The 23,578-nt window shown below is 37.6% G+C and overlaps 1 protein-coding gene across 2 annotated transcripts in view; it reads left to right on the forward strand.

The window, feature by feature from the left end:
• RNF169 (ring finger protein 169) overlaps positions 1 to 23,578 on the forward strand; it is a 97,322-nt gene that overhangs the window by 46,847 nt on the left and 26,897 nt on the right. The window contains exons 3-4 of one of the 2 annotated variants that reach the window (XM_045371314.3): positions 15,785 to 15,931; positions 23,119 to 23,237. In XM_045371314.3, coding sequence (XP_045227249.2) covers positions 15,785 to 15,931; positions 23,119 to 23,237 — 266 coding nt within the window. Of the gene's footprint in view, positions 1 to 15,784; positions 15,932 to 23,118; positions 23,238 to 23,578 lie in introns of those variants that run through there. The other variant, XM_074014754.1, reaches the window with a different exon arrangement.

The raw sequence follows: 23,578 nt of genomic DNA on the forward strand, positions 1-23,578 counted from the left end.
GGCAGTAAGTTAATAAAAGGAAATTTTAAAATGCAATTTCAAAGATAATTAGGTCCTAAAAAAGTTTACTTACTTCTAAAATATCCCTTCACAAGTTAATGACTGCCTTACAGTGCTACTAATTACTTCGGTAACCCACTGACTACATCTGACTATTCTGTTCCCTGGCTAAGGACTAGAAAACTGCATGCTTACTACTTGAATAATTCAGCCAACAATGGGGAGAAAATACTCCTTGAAAATGAACCAGAAGGCCAGGGAAGGTGGTACGTGACTGTAGTCCCACCTACTCAGCCAGCTGAGGTGAGAAGATTGCTTGAGGCCAGGAGTTTGAGTCTGTAGTGTACACTTGTGAATAGCCACTGCATTCCAGCCTGGACAAAATAGCAAGACCCCATTTACTTTTTTAAAAAGAGAACCAGAACGGAGGAAGAAAAAAAGAAAATGGATAGGTCGGGAAACCAATCCAAAGAAGCCTAAACCACTCATGCTCCACAGAATAAATGAAAGCAGTTCACCTTTCCCACTGTAGAAATCAGGAAAACGAATAGTCTAGAAGCAAGGCTGCTTTTCCCCCACCTTCAATCTTTTCCCCACCTTCAGTCTTTCAGAGTCCATTGATTCAAAGACAAACAAGACTATCCTGGATCATGTGTTTCCCAAATCAAAACAAAGTAACTATTACTGAACCATGAAGTCAAAGTTAAGCATCTAACAAGCAAAGCAGAAGAAATAATGGTGAAAATAATAAGCTTAATTCAACCAGTAATTAATATTTTTAGAGATAAATCAATTATTTCAAAAGACAAAGATGGCTAAGTCTTATATAGAATGAAAACATTAAAAGATATCAATACTGAAGTAATTTCTTCCTAAAATTTTTTCATTTCAACATGCATTTACTGCACATCCTTATATAACAAGAACCAATACTACAAAATCTTTTCCATTAAGCAATATATCAAGATGAAGGACTGAGCATGTGCTAATACTCTCCTTCCATTTAAAAACACCATAAAATGTCAGAAAACTTCTTTTAATAGAATAAATATATAATAGAATGGAAAAACAACAACGAAAAAGCATGCCATTAGCAATCAAGATCACAAATACCCAAAAGATAGAACTGGTTTTCAGATTTAAATATTATAAACAAGAAATCACAGAAAACATACAAATGGTCAATTAACATAAATGCTACTCCTCTGTAGTAATGAAGGAAATGTAAATTAAAACAACGAGATCTGGCCGGGCGCGGTGGCTCACGCCTGTAATCCCAGCACTTTGGGAGGCCGAGGCGGGTGGATCACAAGGTCAGGAGATCGAGACCACGGTGAAACCCCGTCTCTACTAAAAATACAAAAAAAAAAAATTAGCCGGGCGCGGTGGCGGGCGCCTGTAGTCCCAGCTGCTCGGGAGGCTGAGGCAGGAGAATGGCGTGAGCCCGGGAGGTGGAGCTTGCAGTGAGCCGAGATCACGCCACTGCACTCCAGCCTCGGCGGCAGAGCGAGACTCCGTCTCAAAAAAAAAAAAAAAAAACAAAAAAAAAAGAGATCTTTTAATCTAGCAGATAGTAAAATATCAAAACAATGAAAAAGGTTTGGCAAGGATTTGAGGAAAATGGACTCTCTATACTGCTGTCAAGAGAGTAAGTTGAAAAAGTCTTTTTAAAAGGCAAATTGTTCTGTTCCATTGGTCTATATCTCTGTTTTGGTACCAGTACCATGCTGTTTTGGTTACTGTAGCCTTGTATAGTTTGAAGTCAGGTAGCGTGATGCCTCCAGCTTTGTTCTTTTGACTTAGGATTGTCTTGGCAATGCGGGCTCTTTTTTGGTTCCATATGAACTTTAAAGCAGTTTTTTCCAATTCTGTGAAGAAACTCATTGGTAGCTTGATGGGGATGGCACTGAATCTATAAATTACCTTGGGCAGTATGGCCATTTTCACGATATTGATTCTTCCTGTCCATAAGCATGGTATGTTCTTCCATTTGTTTGTGTCCTCTTCTATTTCACTGAGCAGTGGTTTGTAGTTCTCCTTGAAGAGGTCCTTTACATCCCTTGTAAGTTGGATTCCTAGGTATTTTATTCTCTTTGAAGCAAGTGTGAATGGAAGTTCATTCATGATTTGGCTCTCTGTTTGTCTGTTACTGGTGTATAAGAATGCTTGTGATTTTTGCACATTAATTTTGTATCCTGAGACTTTGCTGAAGTTGCTTATCAGCTTAAGGAGATTTTGGGCTGAGACAATGGGGTTTTCTAAATATACAATCATGTCATCTGCAAACAGGGACAATTTGACTTCTTCTTTTCCTAACTGAATACCCTTTCTTTCTTTCTCCTGCCTGATTGCCCTAGCCAGAACTTCCAACACTATGTTGAATAGGAGTGGTGAGAGAGGGCATCCCTGTCTTGTGCCAGTTTTCAAAGGGAATTTTTCCAGTTTTTGCCCATTCAGTATGATATTGGCTGTGGGTTTGTCATAAATAGCTCTTATTATTTTGAGATACATTCCATCAATACCGAATTTATTGAGTGTTTTTAGCATGAAGGGCTGCTGAATTTTGTCAAAGGCCTTTTCTGCATCTATTGAGATAATCATGTGGTTTTTAGAGTCCTCAGAAATAATACCACACATCTACAGCCATCTGATCTTTGACAAACCTCAGAAAAACAAGAAATAGGGAAAGGATTCCCTATTTAATCAATGGTGCTGGGAAAATTGGCTAGCCATAAGTAGAAAGCTGAAAGTGGATCCTTTCCTTACTCCTTATACGAAAATTAATTCAAGATGGATTAGAGACTTAAATGTTAGACCTAATACCATAAAAACCCTAGAAGAAAACCTAGGTAATACCATTTAGGACATAGGCATGGGCAAGGACTTCACGTCTAAAACACCAAAAGCAACGGCAACAAAAGCCAAAATTGACAAATGGGATCTCATTAAACTAAAGAGCTTCTGCACAGCAAAAGAAACTACCATCAGAGTGAACAGGCAACCTACAGAATGGGAGAAAATTTTTGCAATCTACTCATCTGACAAAGGGCTAATATCCAGAACCTACAAAGAACTCAAACAAATTTACAGGAAAAAAACAAACAACCCCATCAAAAAGTGGGCAAAGGATATGAACAGACAGTTCTCAAAAGAGGACATTCATACAGCCAACAGACACATGAAAAAATGCTCATCATCACTGGCCATCAGAGAAATGCAAATCAAAACCACAGTGAGATACCATCTCACACCAGTTAGAATGGCAATCATTAAAAAGTCAGGAAACAACAGGTGCTGGAGAGGATGTGGAGAAATAGGAACACTTTTACACTGTTGGTGGGATTGTAAACTAGTTCAACCATTATGGAAAACAGTATGGCGATTCCTCAAGGATCTAGAACTAGAAGTACCATATGACCCAGCCATCCCATTACTGGGTATATACCCAAAGGATTATAAATCATGCTGCTATAAAGACACATGCACACGTATGTTTATTGCGGCACTATTCACAATAGCAAAGACTTGGAATCAACCCAAATGTCCATCAGTGACAGACTGGATTAAGAAAATGTGGCACATATACACCATGGAATACTATGCAGCCATAAAAAAGGATGAGTTTGTGTCCTTTGTAGGGACATGGATGCAGCTGGAAACCATCATTCTCAGCAAACTGTCGCAAGAGCAGAAAACCAAACACCGCATGTTCTCACTCATAGGTGGGAACTGAACAATGAGATCACTTGGACTCAGGAAGGGGAACATCATACACCGGGGCCTATCACGGGGAGGGGGGAGGGGGGAGGGATGAGGGATTGCACTGGGAGTTATACCTGATGTAAATGACGAGTTGATGGGTGCTGACGAGTTGATGGGTGCAGCACGCCAACATGGCACAAGTATACATATGTAACAAACCTGCACGTTATCCACATGTACCCTAGAACTTAAAGTATTAAAAAAAAAAAATTGCACTTAAATCCATTTGGCTATGCAGTGTATCGTGAACTGTTGAGCTGGCCTTTTTCTTATTTTGATTTATTTATTTTAGAAGTAGCTTTATTTATCTAGAAAGTTTAAAATATGTTGTTATACCACAGAACAAGCAGATTATTTTAAAAGCTTTTTCTTATTAGATTATAAATCTTTCAAGATAGATCTGTCTGTTTTAGTCTCTTTAGCTCCACCGTATCTAACGTAATATCTTACACATAGCTCTTCACTGAGTACTTATCTAATTGAAGTTCTAATCATCTAGTTTCATAGCCCCTTCTCTTATTAGAAATGACTTGTGTAAGGATGTATATATGGCTGGTTCATGATACAGCTAGATATATTTTATGATTTCTAGGGATTTGGCTGGGCACAGTGGCTCACATCTATAATCCCAGAACTTTGGGAGGCTGAAGTGGGAGGATCATTTGAACCCAGGAGTTCGGGACCAACCTGGGCAATATAGTGAGACCTCATCACCACAAAAACATTTTTAAAAAGTTAGCCGGGTGTGGTTTCAGCTACTCAGGAGGCTGAACTGGGGAGATTGCTTGAGCCTGGGTGGTTGAGGCTGCAGTGAGTCGTGTTTGCATCCCTGCCCTCCTGCCTTAGCAACAGAGCAAGTCCCTGTCTCAAAAAAAAAAAAAAAAAAAAAAAAAAAAAAAAAAAGATTTCCAGTGGGTTTTTTTTTTCCTACACTATTGCTATTTTTTCTTCTTTCTTTTGAAATGTTATATAATGTTTGAAGAAATGCCCACTTTTAGCATGTGCTAGAATATCTCTAAAACCAGAAGGTAAGTACAGAATCTCATAGTACATCTTTAAGATGTACAGGTAACAGGTGTGGTATTAAGAAGAAGGAAAAATTCTGAATATAATGTTTGAATTTTAACTACATGAGGGAAGAACAGTTAATTTATAGGATGTTCAGGATCCAAGAACATTAGATATAGTTGTCTCTTTTTGCTATTTGTAACTACCCAGATGTGGAGAAACAGTTTTGTCAAATAATGTGCTTTTCAAAGAAAAGAACACACTTGGAGCATTCAAAACACGATCAAATTCAATTAGAATAGCAGGTTATTCAGGTTATTTCTGCAGTGTGCTGTTTTTCCTTGTCTTATTGTTTAGGGTTAGGATCAGTAGTTATAAGGTTACTATATTAGTATAATTATTTTTATGGTTTAAGTATTAATAAAATCATTTAACTACTACTTGGAAGCCAAATTAAGGAATTTTCCAGAAGCTGTTACCACTGTTGTCTCTAGTATAAAATAAAATATTTTGTTAAAATATGTAATGAGTGAGGCTTTTAATAAATTAGAATAGCTTTATTTTTTTCTGCTTATGAACATAAGCAGAATTGTGCATTTCTGTTAATTGGGAAAGAAACATTCAGGTTATCAAAAAGTTTTAAAGCAGAAAGGGAAAATCGCCAGTAATCCTGCCACCTAATTAACATGTTTAAATATTTATCAGAAATTTAAGCTTAAGACTTTAAAAACAGATTTAAGATCACATTATGCATGCCACTTTTACTGCCCTTTTAAAATTTAGCATATCACATGAAGTTTTCCATATCAATATAGATCTATGTCAACATTTTAATGGCTGTATAGAATTATAGAAAATATTGTAATATATCACATATATGCCAATATTTTCCCTAAATCCAAAACCATTCAAGAGTCAGAAATAACTTTTAAAAATATAATATGTAGAAAAGATTCCATAAGATAAACTGATTTTTAAAATGCCCATCTCTAGCTAAATTTGTTTAAAACCTCACAAGTAATCTGCTTTCAGTGATGAGTGTTCCTCTAAAATTGCAAACTTGGTTATATTTTTCCAGATTCAAATCAGGGTTTAAGGTCTTATTTGTTGTTTACATTTGAGAGTAAACTTTTTTGTTTATCGCAAACTTTTTTAAAAATGCAGGTGTTTAACAAATCATAATACAGATGATGTAGATATTTTACCCTAAGCTGAGAAACAATAGTGTGATTAAGAGCTGACTTCTTGAGTTCAAATCCTGGCTCTGCCACTTAATAGTATGTGAATTTGGGCAAGCTATTTGAGTTCTCCATGTCTTAGTTTTCTGGTCTGTAAGTAGACATCATAGTACCAAGCTTATAGGGTTATTGTAAAATAGTGCCTGGTGCATAGTAAACTGTATATAAGTATTACTTATTAATATTTAGTATTTGGAATTCTAAAAAATCTAGCACAAAGTAATTCCTTCTGTTGCTACCATTTATTTGCTGCCTTTGGGTAAGAAACAGAAAACTCAAAAAATCATAGTTGGAGGCTGGCAAGTTACTGATATGAAACACAAATGAATTCTCAATTTTCTTGAACTTGGACAGTGAAGATGTGTCTTTGTCTTTTTACAGTGATGACTTAAGAGCTCTTTCTGCTTCCCGTAAGCAACTGTCCCCCTTTTCATTCAGCCTTTCGGCTTGGCAGCTAAACATATGACTGATAAGATATCTGCTGGTTCAATTTATATGTAAACTTGGATGCCTACAATTCATTTTATATGCCTATCTACAAAATGCATGTAATAATTTAAAACCTGTATTGAAGTAATTTTAAATATCTTATTACATAAGGAGAAAATTGGTAAAATATTGTTTTGGCATAAATATTTAGATATGCTTAATTCTAAAGCTAACATTTAATTTGAAAGTGGTCTAGAATTTAAAGTGAAGAGAACATAGTATGATAAATGTGATTTCTTTAAAATTAGGTAAGACTCATAAGAGCAAGTCAGATGCTTTGGTGCTATTTATGTGATATATCAAGTAAAAGTTACGGCTTTTTTGCATGTTACCTTGTATGCAAGAGATCGTTTGCTGTGAGTTCAGGATGCTGTAAACGGGAGCTAAGAGTAGTCCTTTCACCCCAAATACATTGTTTTTGTGGATAGCATCAGCAGTAGTCACCAGTCAGACCCTATAGAAGCCGTAGCTGTTACTGCCAAGTGAGAGTACAGGAAATAGAGAATATAAAGCATCAGTTGTTCTAGATACCAAAGTAAATTGAAATGTTCTGACACCAGTTTGATTATCTAACTAGTTTATGTTCTGAATCGGTGGTTCTGAAGCAGTGGTCTCCAACTTTTTTACCAGCTTGTATTATATTCCTTTCATGATCCCCATATGAATTTAAAGTATTTTAATAGCGCTATTAAAAAGCTCTAGATATCAAAAAAAGTGTATTCAGCCTACTTATTAATATGGTGATACTTAAGCTAGGCACAGTGGTGCATGCCTATAATCCCAGCTACTTGGGAGGCTGAGGCGGGAGGATCACTGGAGCCTTGGCAACATAGTGAGACTCTGTCTCTAAAAAGCAAAGAGGGTGATATTTAATAGATAGAAACTTATGGACTATAAGTGTCTAATTTGTTAGATTTTAAAAAATATGTTAAAAATTAACTTAAATATTCCCATTATTAGCTTGTGAAACCCCCCTTAGAATCTAGGGTCCCAGATTGAGAACCATTGGCCCAGAGATAACCAGAACATGAGTAAAATGTTCATAACTCATAGTTTACTATTTCATGTGCATCATTTTATTTTATAAGGAAAAACCTGTTACCCCTTGTCAGGAGAAGGATTAATTAAACACCATGAGACTGTATGGTTCTACGGCACTCCCAAATTATTTCTTTAGTCTACTATTATTGGATGGTGGTCCATTTAACCAGTTGAGATAAGAAAATCAGAAAATTATGGATATATAAGCTCTAGTCTTTAAAGTACCATTGAGCAGCACTCCCCCCATAAGCCCTATACCCATGGCACTGTCTGGTTGTTAACCTTTTATGGTGGAATTGAGAATACAGTGGTTCCTCACAAAGCATGGAACAGTCACCACAATAGGTATGGTTTGTGTCAAAAAATATCTTTGTTGGAAGGACCGTTTATAAAAATCAGTTAGTCCAGGCTGGGCATGGTGGCTCACGCCTGTAATTTCAGCACTTTGGGAGGCCGAGGCAAGTGGATCACCTGAGGTCAGGAGTTCGAGACCAGACTGGCCAACATGGCAAAACCTCGTCTCTAAAAATACAAAAATTAGCCAGGCGCGGTGGTGCACAGCTGTAATCCCAGCTACTCGGGAGGCTGAGGCACAAGACTGACTTGAACTTGAGAGGCGGAGGTTGCAGTGAGCTGAGATCATGCCATTGTGCTCCAGCCCGGGCAACAGAGCGAGATTCTGTCTCCAAAAAAAAAAAAAAAAATCAATTAGTCCAATCTTCAACAGCATTCTGCTTGTGAGCAACTTTGTCATTTTTGGTCAAGACTATAGTCTTAGCACTAAAAATTTGCCTAACACATAGAATCTGATGCACTGTAAATATTTGTGGAACTGAGCTTATTGAACACAGACCCTGTATCTGGAACTCAAGTAGGGGAGTGGAAATCAAGGATGCATAGGTTGCTGATTAGAAGAAGCTCACAGTATCTGGGGGAAAAGGGATTTGAAAACAAGTAATTGAACACAAGTAATTTTTTTTGGGGGGGGTGCGGGGACGGAGTCTTGCTCTGTCACCCAGGCTGGAGTGCAGTGGGGCGATCTTGGCTCACTGCAAGCTCTGCCTCCTGGGTTCACACCATTTTCCTGCCTCAGCCTCTGGAGTAGCTGAGACTACAGGTACCTGCCACCACGCCAGGCTAATTTTTTTTTTGTATTTTTAGTAGAGTTGGGGTTTCACCGTGTTAGCCAGGATGATCTCAATCTCCTGACCTAATGATCTGCCTGCCTTGGTCTCCCAAAGTGTCGAGATACAGGTGTGAGCCACCATGCCCGACCAAACACAAGTAATTTATATTAGAAGTCTGTGATAGAGATATGAGATATGTTCTGGGTGTTATGAAATATATTTTTAAATGCCTTATTTGAAATAGTGTGGCATGTATATATGTTTTAGCCTATATTCCAAGGATGGCTAGTTAACATCTTAAGTACTAACAGGAAATATATACTCTGGAGTAGTTACTTAGTATGTAAAAGATTATAATCAGAATTTTCACTTCCTAGGCTCCTATAAGCCCATCAGTTATTTTAATCATCACCCAGTACCTGAGGTTTGTTAACAAACATAACAGATGTTATAAATGATCTCAGAATTTCTGATTTTTATAATATTCAACAGACATAAAACTGGGAAGAATAATAAAAATGAACCTCCATATATCCATCACCTAGAATCAGTAATTATGTTAATAAACAATTATGAAGATAAATATTAATAATTTTTCATGAGGAAATGAGCATTATTCAAGATACATGGATTGGTGGTAAATATTGTACAGGCATTTCTGCCCTTGCATGGAGAGAATTTAAGAATACGGTGAGAGAATGAAATTGGACCCATATCGTATACTATATACAGCAGGTCATTGTTCAACAATGATGTTATTTTGTTCAACATCATTTCATTATGACATTGATGAGAGAAAAAAATCACTTCTCAGCCAGGGCCATTGTCTGCATGGAGTTTGCATTCTCCCCATACCTGTGTGGGTTTTTTCTGGATACTCTGGTTTCCTCCCACATCTCAAAGATGTGCACATTAGGTGAATTGGCATATCTATATTGTCCTAGTCTGAGTGAGTGGGTATGTGTGTGTGAGTGTGCCCTGTGATGGAATGGTGTCCAGTCAAGGGTTTGTTCTTAGCTTATGCCCTGAGCTGCTGGGATAGGCTCTGGCCACCTGTAACCCTGAACTGGAATAAATAGGTTAGGAAATTAGTGAATAAATGAGTACAAATTTGTGTAAAATAACAATTTGTGAAGTATATGATAATCATACAAATGGAGAACAATGAACTATGTAGTACGAAAGTGCTCAGTGAGCCTATCATATCTGTCATTGTTTTTGCACTGCATAGTGGTAGGAGGTGCTCTTTAGAGTTTTTCTTTGCAAACATGTATTCTTTGATTTAACGCATCACTACTGCAACCACTATCACTCACTGATTCACCAAAATTGGGTAAATAATTATCTTGCTTGTTTTTATCTTTCTTAAATGTATGTGTAGCTCTCATTCATCTCAGTGTTTAATATTAGAAGTAGTTGGGTCTTTATTTAGAAGTTTGGTGTTTTTTTGTGAATAGAAATATGCTGTCGGAACTTAACTCTTTTATACCAGTTAGCCTATGGTAAAATTGTTTTATTATATGTCATTTGCTTGAAGTTTCAGTTTCTGAGAACCTATTGACAATGTTAAGAAATGTGTATCTAACAATGGACTTGGATCCAGAATATATAAAGAACTCTTGCTAATCTAAGTAGTAAGGTTTAAAAAAAGGACAAAAGATTTGAACAGACATTCCACAAAATAAGATACACTTTCATGCAGCAGTAGTAGGAGTATAAAATATAACCACCATTGGAAACCTTTTGGCTGTTGTTCTATAAATTTAAATATACACTTAACTGTGTGATGCAGCAATTCCACTTGTAGCTATTTAGCCAACCAAAATAAAAACACCTGTCCACAAAATGACATGAATGTCCACAGTAGATTTATTCATAATAGCCCAGAACTAAATAGCAACCCAAATGTCCAACACTTGTGGATAAGCAAATTGTGCTTTATTCATACAATGTGTTATATCTTATCCGCAGAAAGAAGTGTCTTATTAGTAAACTCAGTAACATGGATGAATCAGTCTCAAAAGTATCATGCTGAGTGAATGAAACTTAACACAAAGAAATACATCTTGTATATTTTTATAATAGGCAAAACTAATATAGTAATCAGATTAGTGGTAGCCTGGGGCTAAGTGGTTTGGGAGATTGATTGCCAGTAGGTTCAAAAGGACTTTCTGGGGAGGGCAGAAATGTTCCGTATCTTGATTAGGGAAATGATTACATGGATATATACATTTGACAAAACTCATTGAACTATACATTCCATATGTGTCATATGTGGGTTATATCTTAACATAAAAAATGAATTCTATGTAGACTGAAAGGTCAAATAATAAGCTTGTTAAAGATAACATGGGAGAATATTCTCATGATAGTGGGGTAAGCAACATTTATAAATGGGATAGAAAAAGCACCAACCATAAGGTAAAAGAGTGATAAATTGAACTGCATTAGAACCTGATACTTCTTGTCTTCAGAAGAGTATAGTTGACCCTTGAATAACAGAGATTTGAACTACGTGAGTTTATCTATATGCACATTTTGTTTTGCAACCCTACGGATTGAAAATTAGTATTCATGGGATGCAAAACCTGCAGATACAGAGGGCCAACTTTTTATTTAGGCAGGTTTTGCAGGGCCTACTCTGAGACTTAAGTATGTATGGATTTTGGTATATGTGGGGGTCCTGGAACCAATCCCCCACATATTCCGAGTGACAGCTGTACTAAGATAGTGAGAAAGTCAAGCTTCTGTGTGAGAGGGGGAAAAAGTATACATGTATATATACACATACACACACGTACATACATATAAGATATATGTATATATGTATTCATATATTTTTCCTGACAACTGCTTCATATCCAAAAAATATAAAGAACTCTTACAAATTACTAGAGGAAAAAAAACATCTAAAAGAAAAAAGGGTAAAGATATCAATAGGCACTTCATAAAAGAGGATTTTCGCATAATAAACATGTAAAGCTGTTGTAGCTGTTGTACATCTTTAATCATTAGAGAAATACGAATTAAAATAATAATGCAGTGCCAATATATACACACTGGAATGGCTAAAATTGACAAATAGTACTGAGTGTCAGCAAAGCTGGGAGCAACTGTCATTCTACACTGGGGAGGGAGGCATGTAATTTGTATAACCAGTTTGGAAAACTGTGGCTGCATACCTTATGACTCAGCAGTTTCTGTTCTAAGATACACTCCAGAGAACATTGTGTATACCTGCATACATATTCCATAATATTTTTAGCAGTCAATTTATAAATAGCCAAAAATAGAAACTACTTAAATATCCATCAACAATAGGATGGTTAAATTGTTTTATTGTCAAACACCACAATACTATACAGCAAAACAAATAATAAACTGCTTGTACCTACATGGATGAATATCACAAATAGAATATTGAGTGAAGGCAGAAAGATTCAGTAAGCATGTAAGACTTCACTTATATAAAATTCAGAAATAGGTAAAATGATTTTTTTTGGTATTAGAAACCAGAATCATGGTTTCTACCATAGTTCACTCACTTTTGGGTGAGGGGTAAGCATAAGGGCTGTATTGGTAATAAACTATTTCTTGATCTTGGTGGTGGTGAATGGATAATTTATCATTCCTTTATTTGTATACTTTTCTGTGTGTATATTATGCTTTGATTTTTAAAATTTTAGTTTTAGAAATTAATGAGGGAAAAGTAAAGATTCTTTTCAGGAAAAAAATTGCTTAGTAATCCTGATAGTGTGGCTGATTATGAGATTAATGTACAGATGTCAATAACTTTTCTCTAGTAATTAGCATCTGAAAATGGAAGGAGTAAAAATGACCTCATTTACAGTAGTGGATGGCTTCATTCTATCTCCTTGTTTAGGGTCCTGCTGCTTTTTAGCTCTACGGCTTCTCTGCTCTGTTGTCTCTATTGCAGTACCTACCATGGGGACTTACTCAAGTTGTACAAGCCAATCATTGTGGAGTATTTAACACTCCATGGGGCACACTTTAGTCAGTGGGATGTGGGAGCCAATAGATACATGCTTCCTTTTTTTTCACCTCAGACTGACAGTCTTGAGATACATTTCATATACCTGTAGCCAACTAATGGGCTAACTATTGCAGCACTTTATATTGGCTCTCTGTCTTTTTTGGTTGTGCTGCTCTGTCCTTCTACACCCTGCAGAAGTATTAATGCATAAGCCTTCTCAGACTGCCCTGGTCCTCACAACAAAGAATTATAGAGCCCGGCATGTCAGTTGTGCTGAGGTTGAGAAACCGGTATCTGAAGCCAATGGTTTGCTTTAAAATCCATGCTCTTCAGTATTTAATGTCTATGATTTGAGAAATAACCATTGAGTCTTAATTTTCGTCTCTATAAAATAGTAATGATAAATAAATAGAAACAGAGTCCTTAAGGATTAAATGAGGTAAGTTTGATAAACTTAATGCCTAGAACATAGAAGGGTTCAACAAACAACAGCAATTGATATTTTTTATTCACGTTTAAAATGCTACTTTCTGGCCGGGCACGGTGGCTCATGCCTGTAATCCCAGCACTTTGGGAGGCTGAGGCGGGTGTATCACGAGGTCAGGAGATGGAGACCATCCTGGCTAACACGGTGAAACCCCGTCTCTACTAAAAATACAAAAAATTAGCCGGGCGTGGTGGCGGGCACCTGTAGTCCCAGCTACTCGGGAGGCTGAGGCAGGAGAATGGCGTGAATGCAGGAGGCAGAGCTTGCAGTGAGCTGAGATCGTGCCATTGCACTCCAGCCTGGGCGACATAGCGAGACTCCGTCTCAAAAAAAAAAAAAAAAAAAAAAAAAGCTATTTTTTGACCCTCCCTTAGTCTTTTTCAGTATAAAAACTCGCTTCTAGAGACCAAGTTCTCAAATCCTTATAAATAACAACCAAAAGCAATGAAAACAAAGAAATGAAAACTTGTATAGAACTCCATATTGGAAAACACCAACATGATTCATTTGAATATTTAAATGGATACATGATTTTTTTTCACTTTTGTAAATTTTTAGCTAATGGTCTGTTAGCAGTGGCTCAGCATTGCAATGAAAATGTTGTTTGCCAGCAACCCAAGTACATTGTCAAAAACTTTGAGAGCGGTGGTAAAAATTATTAGGAAGCCGGGCATAGTGGTTGATGCCTGTAATAACAGCACTTTGGTAGGCAGGAGGATCATTTGAGCTCAGGAGTTTGAGACCAGCCTGGGCAACATAGTGAGATTCTATCTCTATTAAAAAATAAAATTAAGAAAAAAATAAATTATTTGGAGGCAGAAGGATACATTCTAAAACACTAGAAAAGCCAGAGAACATAGTATGTTAACACCATTAAGCACCAAACAAAATAACACTAAGATATATAAAACAAGACATGTAATATTTAGTTTTCTTAAAAATAGCAGTATTTATGTATATATTGGAGGGGGCTATCCTGTGCATTTAGGATGTTTAGTAGCACACAGACTCCACTTCCCCAGTTGTGACAATCAAAATTGTCTCCAGACTTGCCAAATGTTCTGGCAAGTTGGGGAGGGAGGCAGAATAATTCTTGGTTGAGAACTGCTGAGATAGACCTTGATTTGCATTCCTTCCCCATGCCTATGGCAGTGTGAATTTAAACATGTTACCTAACACTTAAACCAATGTAGACATAGTGCTTGGCTAAGCACCTGACACACAGAGTTCAGTAAATGATAATTCCAATGATGCTAAAACCTGTTCTCTTTTGAACCATTATGCTCCTCTGTCCTCTAAAAGTAAACCACCCCTGTAGTCAAGTTGTTGAATAAGGTCTTCTCATCTAAGATCTTCAAAAGACCTTAAATCTTTTAAGTAGGCAGTTAGTGTAGACTATAGTTTTGTTTTCTCCCCAGCTATGGATTTGCTTTCCTTCCCTCTGTGTTCCTGTTTGGATTGGGCAGAGATGGTAGTACATTTTTTAATTTTAATCTCCTCCTGGCACAGCATTGTGTTTGGTGTTTTTTGCATATTCTTAACCTCATGAATTCGACTAATATCTTAAAGATTATTTCAGGCTTACAAAAATCAGACCTACAGAAATCAGAAAGATAAGACTAAGGCTTTGTTGTTGTGGGGTTTTTTCTGTTTTTGTTTGTTTGTTTTGTTTTGAACCCAGAGGCAGCAGCCTATCAAAAATATTTATTTGTTCTTTAGCTTAATTTTTTCATAAGAATAATTAAAAGTATTAGTAGCCTATAATTGCTTTGATATACATCATTTTATTTAAATGTTATTAAAACTCTAGACAGGAAAAAGGAAAAAAGTAGAAATGGAGTCTTGATGTACTATAGGTACACAGCAAGACTCTGTTAATAAATGCTACTATATTGTTATCTCATTTACTCCTGCAGGGTAAGTTGCACTATCCCTGTTTTCTTGAAGACAAGCAAATGATGCTTCCTTTGCTCCTGGTCACCAAGGTTTTATTGCAAAGCCCATGCTATTTTGATAATGCCATGCCACCTCCCCAAAATAAAGAGCATATCTCTCTGCCATAAATTTGTACAGCCAAGTGCAGTGGCTCATGCCTGTAATCCAGCACTTAGGGAGGCCTAGGCAGGTGGATTGCTTGAGCCCTGGAATTCAAGACCAGCCTGGGCAACATAGTGAGATCTCATCTCTACTATTATAAAATTAAAACAAAATTTCTTTGTAGACTGTGTATCTTGACTTATCCTGTAACTGCAGGATAACAGCATAAAAATATAGGACGTTAGAACTGCATTAAGTCATTCTTTTGTTGCCAAGGAGGCCTCATCCAGCTTCTCTGGCTTTCTGTGGCCATCTCTGCTCTTCTTCTAGTCCAATGCAGTTACATCTGGCTTATGGGAATATGATTTCATATTGCTTAACAATGCAGAGCAGTTAAATCTTTAGCCCTGAAGAGTATGTTTGGCAAGAGCCAAGTAAAGGTAGATTTACTTAGAAATCAAGAGGGCTCTATATCTGATAAGAAAAATAGTCTCAAAACTGCCATGTGATCTGTTTGTTCTAATAAACTACAGAGTAAAATATGTTTTTAAGTTTAGAGTTGCCTAAAACTCGACTGTGTTTGCATTATTTGTATTTTTAGCTGAGAGAAGAAAAGTTACAAGAGGAAAAACCCTCTGAAGATCAAATCCACAAGCTGTTACCAGAGGATACAGAAACAGGGAAAAGGAAAATGGATGAACAGAAAAAAAGAGATGAACCATTAGTACTGAAAACAAATCTGGAACGTGTAAGTAAATCACCTTTTTAATGGATACCTGCCTCAGAAATCAGTGGTTAGCCCAGGTGACCTGGACCTGAAAGACCTGTGTTGGTAAACTGTGAGACCAGTAACAGTCATTGACTGTGCAGTTTAAAAGTAGTGAAGAACTTACATCCAGGCCAGAGCTTGAGAAAATAATTTTTGAATGGGATATTAAGACTTGTGGGAAGATGAAGGAACAGTGGGAAAAGCAGGTGAGTGAAAGGAAAAACCTAGTATAGTTTACTACTTGTGATAAGATTTATATGTATGTTGTTATTTTGACTTATGTGTTATTTGACATTTAAGATTTGTACATTGTCTTCTGTCCTCAACTAGATTTTCTTAAAGCATGTATTTTACTTTCCTTTATTCGTTGTAATACCCTAAGCAGCACAGTGTAGATATAAGGTAGGTTTAGATACTTAGTCTATATTTAATTAGACTTCTAACTGGGCCAAATCCTGCCTGAGTTTGTTTCATTACTTATTTACCAAGTAAATTACTAGAAAAGGTTGCAAGTTGTGTATTTAACTTACATAAGGAAGCACTTTTGGAGGATCCACTAATTATACCCAAATGGATAATCACAATTGAGTTTTATTTCTTTAGTAAGTCATATTGGATTGGACATATATTGTTTGTGAGTGTACTTAGCACATCTTTAGACTCCTATCTTTTAAAATATTTTGTGATTCAGGCTTGTTAATATTTCAGGTTATCTTTCTGGGCAGCTAGAATCGATAAAGTTTTACCATCTATAATGACAGGCAAGATAGCCGAGTGGGGGCAAAAAAAAAAAATCTCTGGATCAGCAGTCTTCCTCTTACACAGGTCCCAGCATTGTAACTGTTTGTACAACTTTGGCCAGGTTACTTAATTTCTTTGTGCTTCTGGGTTTATTTATTTTTATTTTTCTGGAGCAGGGTCTTGCTTTGTTGCCCAGGCTGGAGTGCAGGGGTGTGATCATGGTTCACTGCAGCCTCAACTTCCCAGGCTCAAGCAATCCTCCTCCCTCAGCCTTCCAAGTATCTGGGACTACAGGCTTGTGCCACTATACCCAGCTAATTGTTGTATTTTTTGTAGAGAGAGGGTTTTACCATTTTGCCCACACTGGTCTTGAACTCCTGGGCTCAAGTGATATGTCCGCCTCGGCCTCCCAAAGTGCTGGGATTACAGACGTAAGTCACTGCCTGGCCTTGGTTTTATTTTTGCAAAGGTGTCTTTCCTGAACTTAAAAAAGAAAATTCTTTAAGCTTTCTTGGTACAGTAGTGTTTGCTGAGTGCCACATACATGTGCGGCTTCTGATTCTAGTTATAATAATAATTATTATTTAATTATTAAACAAGCCACTTACATTTTACAGGGTTTCAGCCTTCCAAAAGATTCAGTTTACAGGCATGAAGTGTTTGTGTACTCTTAATGCTCTGAACGTTAGAAACCACAGAGGGCAAAAAAGACTGCTACTAGAGAGGCTACAGTTTAGCTAGACAAGAATAAGCTCTATGATGGTCTTGTGTATGTAGTATGTTGTATGACTAGTAGCCCCAGCTGTGGTTTGTAGTCTCTAAAGACCGCGGCTCTACCTCTTCACCCTGACAGTTCTACTGCCCATTAAGGTCCTCAGGCAGAACAACCCAGAAGGATAAACTAGCCTTGACAGAGAGCTGACCCTTCACAATGGTCCTTTGATAGAAATAACCTGTTGTTCCTAGGTCATGCCAAGACGAGGAAATTACTCTAATTATGTTTTCATTTGCCACTACCATTTTTGAAATAGAAATCAAATGCATCCACCTAATTTTAATCTTAAAAGGAGTCAGAAAGTACAAATTCTGATTTGTTCTTGATAACAGCCAGTTTTACAAATGCGTTGAATAAAATCTGACCTACGAATGTGTCAAGTTTTAGATTTTTGTGATTTTTGCCTTTTTTTCTGTTTTCTTTTATAGTTATTTATTTAAGAGATAGGGACTTGTTCAGTTGACAAAGCTGGAGTGCAGTTGCACAGTCATGGCTCACTATAGTTTCGACCTCCCAAGGTCAAGCAGTCCTCTCGCCTCAGCCTTCCAAGTAGGTGGGACCACAGGTGTGTAGCACTATGGCTGGCCAATTTTTATTTTACTTTTTTTATTTTGTAGAGATGAGGGTGTCCCTATGTTGCCCAGGCTGGTCTCAAACTCCAGAGCTCAAGGGATCCTCTCACCTTAGCTTTCCAAAGTGCGGAATTACAGGCATGATCATGCCAGTGTGCCTGGGCTGGTTTTATATTTTGGAGGACTTTTAAATGGCTCTAATTTAAGAGTTTTCAGTGTGGAGCAAATAATTCCATTTAGTTTGGCCAAGACTACACTCAAATTGAGACCCAAAAGAATCTTAAGAAAGCTGACCAAAGGATTATTTTTTACATAGAAACTATTGTGATTAGAGCGAGACTGATCATTTCTCTCTCCTGTCCCCAAAACTTTAATGACTCCTCTTGTGAAATTAAATGAGGACTCTTCACCGCAACATTCAGGCCCTCAGTGTGATTCTAGCTTATGCTTTCATCCTTGCTTATACCCCAAAACTCTAAGGAGTATATATTTGCTTTCCCCCAAATACATACACTGTGCTTTCCCTTTTCAAGGTCTTTGCTCTTGCATTTTCATCTCATTGAAATGCCATCTAGCTTACCTGTTGGAAGGCTATTTATCTCTCCATGTCCAGTTCAAAAGCTGTCACATTCATGAAGCCTATAGGAATTCCTCTTCTGTTTCTCGACTCCCATCAGCCACTCCCCCAAGCCCCCGCTTTATAACTTTTATAAGAGTTCTCTCATTTTCCTTTACATCATGGTTTTTTGTGTGTTTGTGTTTTTCTACTAGATTGTAAGTTTGTTGAGTATAGGAAATGTCTTATCCATTTAAATCTCCTGTAGTACCCTGCACATTGGAAGTGTTTGATACATGTTTATGAAATTAAGTTTGAATGGAAGGAGGAAGAAGCTTACTCTAGTAGCAGATTATCATGTGTTTTTTTTTTTTTAGAATGGAAATAAAGTGAGCACAGTGTTTAATTTATTACAATTAGTTATGGTACATTTAATCCAATAATCGAATTATTAGAAAACAATTTGATACAGCAGTTATGGTTATACTAAAGACTAGAAAGCAAAAAGGGAAAAATTACTTGTCATTCCCCAACCTAGAAATGATCCCTATAAACATTTTAGTATATATCCTTATGATATGTACCATATGAACATATAGAACATATAGATATGTTCATTTCTAAGAACATATAAATATACACCATGTATTGTTTTTCTTTTCAGAAAATGTAACCTAGTATACATACTGGTTTTTTGCTTGTTTTTTTGAGATGGAGTCTCACTCTGTCGCCAGGCTGGAGTGCAGCGGCGTGATCTTGGCTTACTACAACCTCTGCCTCCCAGGTTCAATTGATTCTCCTGCCTCAGCCTCCTGAGTAGCTGGGACTACAGGCACGTGCCACCACGCCCAGTTAATCTTTTGTATTTTTAGTAGCGATGGCATTTCTCCATGTTAGCCAGGATGGTCTCGATCTCTTGACCTCATGATCTGCCCACCTCAGCCTCCCAAAGTGCTGGGATTACAGGCATGAGCCACTGCGCCCGGCCTAGATACTGTTTTATAACCTCTTTTAATTTATCTTAAAGTGTGGGTGTTGTCCAGACGCGGTGGCTCACACCTGTAATCCCAGCACTTTGGGAGGCTGAGGTGGATGGATCACCTGAGGTCAGCAGTTCAAGACCAGCCTGACCAACATGGCAAAACCCCATCTCTAATAAAAAATACAAAAGTTAGCTGGCCATGGTGGCGTGCATCTGTAGTCCCAGTTATTTGGGAGGCTGAGGCAGGGGAATTGCTTGAACCCGGGAGGTGGAGCAGTGATCTCAGCATTGAGCTGGGATCACGCTACTGTGCTCCAACCTGAGTGATAGAGCGAGACTCTGTCTCAAAAACAAAGTGTAGGTGTTCTTTCCTTTTTTTTTTTCTTTTGAGACAGGGTCTCACTGTGTCACCCAGGCTGGAGTGTAGTGGCGTGATCATAGTTCACTGCAGCCTCAAGCCCCTGGGCTCAAGCAATCCTTTTACTTCAACCTCTGAAGTAGCTGGGACCACAGGAGCCTATTACACGCCTGGCTAGTTTTTTTAAAGTTTTTGTTTTTGTAGAGACAGGGTCTCACTGTGTTGCCCAAGCTGGTCTCGAACTCTGGGGCTCAAATGATCCACCCATCTCAGCCTCACAAAGTGCTGGGATTATAGGTGTGAACCACCATGCCCGGCCTATTTTTTGTGTGTAAATAAATAATCCACATCATTATCCAGTGGTCTTCTAATATTCTTGACTGTAGAATTTATTTAAGTAATCTTTTGTTGATATTTTGCTATCTTAAACACCACTGTGATGGAATCCACTTGTCTCATTTTTTTCTTATTAGTTCCTTAGAATAAATTACTAGAAGTAGAATGACCAGGTCAAAAGGAGTGCTTTTTAACATTTTTGATGTTTATTACACAGTTGCCCTCCAGAAGGTTTATATTTATTATAGGTTTATTATGCTCCCACCAGTAGTGCGTGAGGAGTACTAAACTAATTTCCTCACATCTTGCCAACTTTGAGTATTATCTTTCTTTTAGTTTTTTTAGGTACAACATTGTTTTAGATGTCACTGCAAGGATTTAATTTATGCATGCTTTGTACCATTTTAGGAATCCATAGTGCCTTGGGGCTTATTTTTATCAAAGATGAAAGATGAGGGGTAAATATTGGGAATAGAAATGTAGAGGGGTGGGAGAGCTTTTGTCTAAATAAATAGTTATTTATTTGTAATGTAATTTATTTTGCAATAACTGAAAGGAACTTGGCGCCGGGCACGGTGGCTCACACCTGTAATCCCAGCACTTTGGGAGGCTGAGGCGGGCAGATCACTTGAGATCAGGAGTTCAAGACCAGCCTGGCCAACATGGTGAAACCCTGTCTCTACCAAAAATACAAAAATTAGCCGGGTGTGGTGGTGGGCACCTGTAATCCCAGCTACTCAGGAGGCTAAGGCAGGAGAATCACTTGAACCAGGGAGGCGGAGGTTGCAGTGTGCCGGGATCGTGCCACTGTACTCCAGCCTGGGCAACAGAGTGAGACTCCGTCTCAAAAAAAAAAAAAAAAAAAGGAACTTGGCATATATCTGTTATAAAACTGAAATTTTTCCTAAAAGATTAATAGTTTGGGAGTTCATACAAATAAGATCTATCTTTTTGAGCACTTATTACTTGTTAGCTAATGTACTCTAGGTATTTTTAATGGCCTGTCACTATAGTAGACAGAGAAGTCTTTATTTTACAGATGAGGAAACTGAGGCTCAGGAAGATAAAACAACAACTAACCCATAGTGACAGTGATAGCTTACAGAGCTAGGATTTGAACACTTTTTACTTGGTACTGATTTAATTATGAAGAGAGGCTTATATAGACAGAAATTGCCATTATTCCCTATTGAGTCTATTGGTATCAAAGCTTTTCTTTTTTATAGAGTGAGATGAGAATATTATATAAAATTTGATAATGGGTTAGTGCTATTAAAGTTTCTTCATTGAATATTTTGTACAACAGGGTTCTTTGAGGAATGATACCCTACAAAATTGAAAGGCCTCTCTGTAAATTGTAATTGTTCAAATCAGTCTATTGTGTTGCTGTGCCTGTCAGCCGAGAGGAAAACAAAGCATTTCAGGGATGCAGGGTACTCGGAGCCATATGATGCCTTGCGTGCCTACATCTACAACTCTTACTTTGATAATACTTGATCATTAGATAATTGGTTAATCGTCAACTGATTAAAAGGTTCTTCTTTACCTACTATATAACAATATTGGAAATTTTTTTAAAAGATGGTCACTTGCTCTCACAGGGCTCATTGCATAAAGCACAACAGACCCCTAAATAAGAAGCTACAGTTCAGTGTGATTAGTTGCTATCCATTAAAAGAAAAAGACTCTCATGTTTAATAATGAGGCAAAACTTCATTACATTATATGTAAAAGACATACCTCTAAGATGTTTCTAATGTAATTGGAAAGACTCTAAAAAGGGACTCCAAAGTAAAACAACAATAAATGAATGGATATAAACAAGATGGAAAAACTAACTCTAGGATAATTTGGAAGCCTTTGCAGAAAAAGTGATATTTTAGATGACTCTGAAAGGCCAATGAGTATTTTATAGGCAGAGAGCGCAGATGGAATTTTAGGCAAAGGGTGTAGCATATCCAAAGGGTAGATAGAGGTTTTGAAAGACTGTGGTACATGTGGAGAGTAAAAATAGTTTGGTTGTGCTAGAGCTCAGGGAGTTCCATGTGTGGGAACTGGTGGGAGAAAAGCTGTGAAAGAAGGTTAGGTCTAGTTTGTGAAGGTTGTGGTATTAGGCTGAGGCATTTAGACTTTATCCTGAAGTCACCAGCAGTTAAGCAGGGGAGTGATTGCTGGAAAGATAATTCTTGGTGGTGTGGAGGGTATTAGAGAGAAGAAAGCCTAAAGAGAATGAGACCAGTAAGTAGATTGTTGCAGTAGTCCAGGCAAAAGATGATGAGAATCTAAGGTAAGGCAATGACCATGAATATAAATGGGAAGAGTTAGATCTGAGAGACATTCTAGAAGTAGAATAGATTAGAGTGGAAATAGCTTGGAGACTAATGCTCTTAATTTAAGAATCAGTTTTATCCATGTATTAACCCTGTAATTCCAGGAAAATTAACTACTCTGAGCCTCAGTTTGCTATCTGTAAAAGACAGATAATCACCCTGCTTTTAATGGGAGTGACATAAACAGTAAATGAAATAAAATATTTAGAAGTGATGGAGTACCTAAAGCCACTGTCCAAATGTTACTATGAATTAGAAGTAAGGGACAGAAATAGATGGCATTTAGTTTTCTAGATGGGTTGGTTATGGGGCTTACAGAAGAGAAATATAGTGAGTTTGATTTTGGATATATTGAATTTGAACCACATTTGAGATTGGTATCTCCAGGAAGCAGTTGGAAACACAGGTTGGAGCTCACAGAGAAGTGACATAGAGAAAGAGATTTGAACCTATAGCTAGACTAGATGCCTTGGGAACTCCAAATGGACAGTGTTGTCTCCCTTGTCTCCCTGCCAGTGTCCTGCACGTCTCTCAGATTCAGAGAATGAAGAACCTTCTCGAGCCCAGATGACACAGACACATCGCTCGGCATTTGTTTCCAAGAACAACTCCTACTCCTTAGCTTTCCTGGCAGGGTAAGAGACTGATGCTGAATTCAGTCAGCATTCTTTGGTTTTGGGGTATGAGATAAAAGGGACTGGGGGAGCAAAGGTATTTGTTGTGGCTACTTTGGTGAGGAGGTGGAAGGGGAGAAAAGAGGTGGGAATTGGTTTTCAAATATGGACTAGGGAAAAAGGGCTGACCTGAACTTTTCAGGAAAAATAACATTTACCCCTTTTCTGACATCCTCAGGATAGGACTGTGCTAATTGCTGTGCTGCAAAGTATGACCCTTTTATCTTGGGAGGAAACAATAAAGTCTTCTTCAGTCTGACAATATGCACAGACTCTCCCTCTGGACTTAGTAGGAAGTGAGA

The sequence above is a fragment of the Macaca fascicularis genome, chromosome 14 (assembly GCF_037993035.2).
Source record: "Macaca fascicularis isolate 582-1 chromosome 14, T2T-MFA8v1.1".
Taxonomy (NCBI): Eukaryota; Metazoa; Chordata; class Mammalia; order Primates; family Cercopithecidae; genus Macaca; species Macaca fascicularis.